The sequence below is a fragment of the Myotis davidii genome, unplaced genomic scaffold (assembly GCF_000327345.1).
Source record: "Myotis davidii unplaced genomic scaffold, ASM32734v1 scaffold27, whole genome shotgun sequence".
Lineage (NCBI taxonomy): Eukaryota > Metazoa > Chordata > Mammalia > Chiroptera > Vespertilionidae > Myotis > Myotis davidii.
Window position 1 is genome coordinate 2,415,268 of NW_006297821.1, and position 801 is coordinate 2,416,068.

Here is an 801-nt window from a genome sequence, read left to right on the forward strand (position 1 = left end):
GAGCTTAATCAGTCGTGATCCTTGGGTCCCCCCCCCCCAGCCCCCATGGTCTGGGAAGGTGGTGTTTATGCTCTTAGTGCTGACTTGGGGTGGGGCGACTGGGAAGAGAGAGGCTGACTGTGAGGCCAGTGCAAGAAGTGGGGGAGGGTGCTAAATCAGTAATTGGGTTGACCCGCCAGGAACTGAGCTGGGAATCTGCTTCCTAAACCATGCAACCATGCAACCCCCTTTTGTCCATTGGAGCCTATGGCCAGGTTCTGAGAGCTAAGCTTAATCAGTCGTGATCCTTGGGCCCCCTCTCCCCCCCCAGCCCCCATGGTCTGGGAAGGTGGTATTTATGCTCTTAGTGCTGACTTGGGGTGGGGCGATCATCACCCCTCCCTGCCTCTATGTCCCTCAGGCCTAGAGAGCCCCTCTCATGTTCTACGGGCAGATGCCCCACCTCACGCCAGCTCTGCAGCCACCATCTGTGTCACACTGGCAGAAGGCCACCGCTGTGACCGGGCCCTGGAGATCCTGCTGCACCCCAGTGGTGAGGGAATGGGGCACACAGTGGGCTGGCCCTGACCAACTCCGGGGCCACCTCAGTAGCATTTTTCAGAAAAGCATAGATTTCTGGTCCCCTAGCCAGATGGACCCAGTCATCTGTAAGGGTGGGCCTGGTGGTGTAGGGAGGTTGGACCTACAGGGTCCTCCCTGGACAGCAGGACCGGGCAGTTAGGGTCCAGAAACAGGGATTCCCCTGACAGAGCTGTGCCCCTCCTCCCCAGAGCCCCACCAGCCGCACCTGATGCTGGAGGC

The 801-nt window shown here is 59.7% G+C and overlaps 1 protein-coding gene across 1 annotated transcript in view; it reads left to right on the plus strand.

Annotated features, from left to right (window-relative positions):
• VWA5B2 (von Willebrand factor A domain containing 5B2) overlaps positions 1–801 on the plus strand; it is a gene marked incomplete at its 5' end in the record, with an annotated part of 19,718 nt that overhangs the window by 10,792 nt on the left and 8,125 nt on the right. Inside the window, 2 exons of the mRNA XM_015570432.1 lie at positions 401–532; positions 771–792. Coding sequence (XP_015425918.1) covers positions 401–532; positions 771–792 — 154 coding nt within the window. The remainder of the gene's footprint in view (positions 1–400; positions 533–770; positions 793–801) is intronic.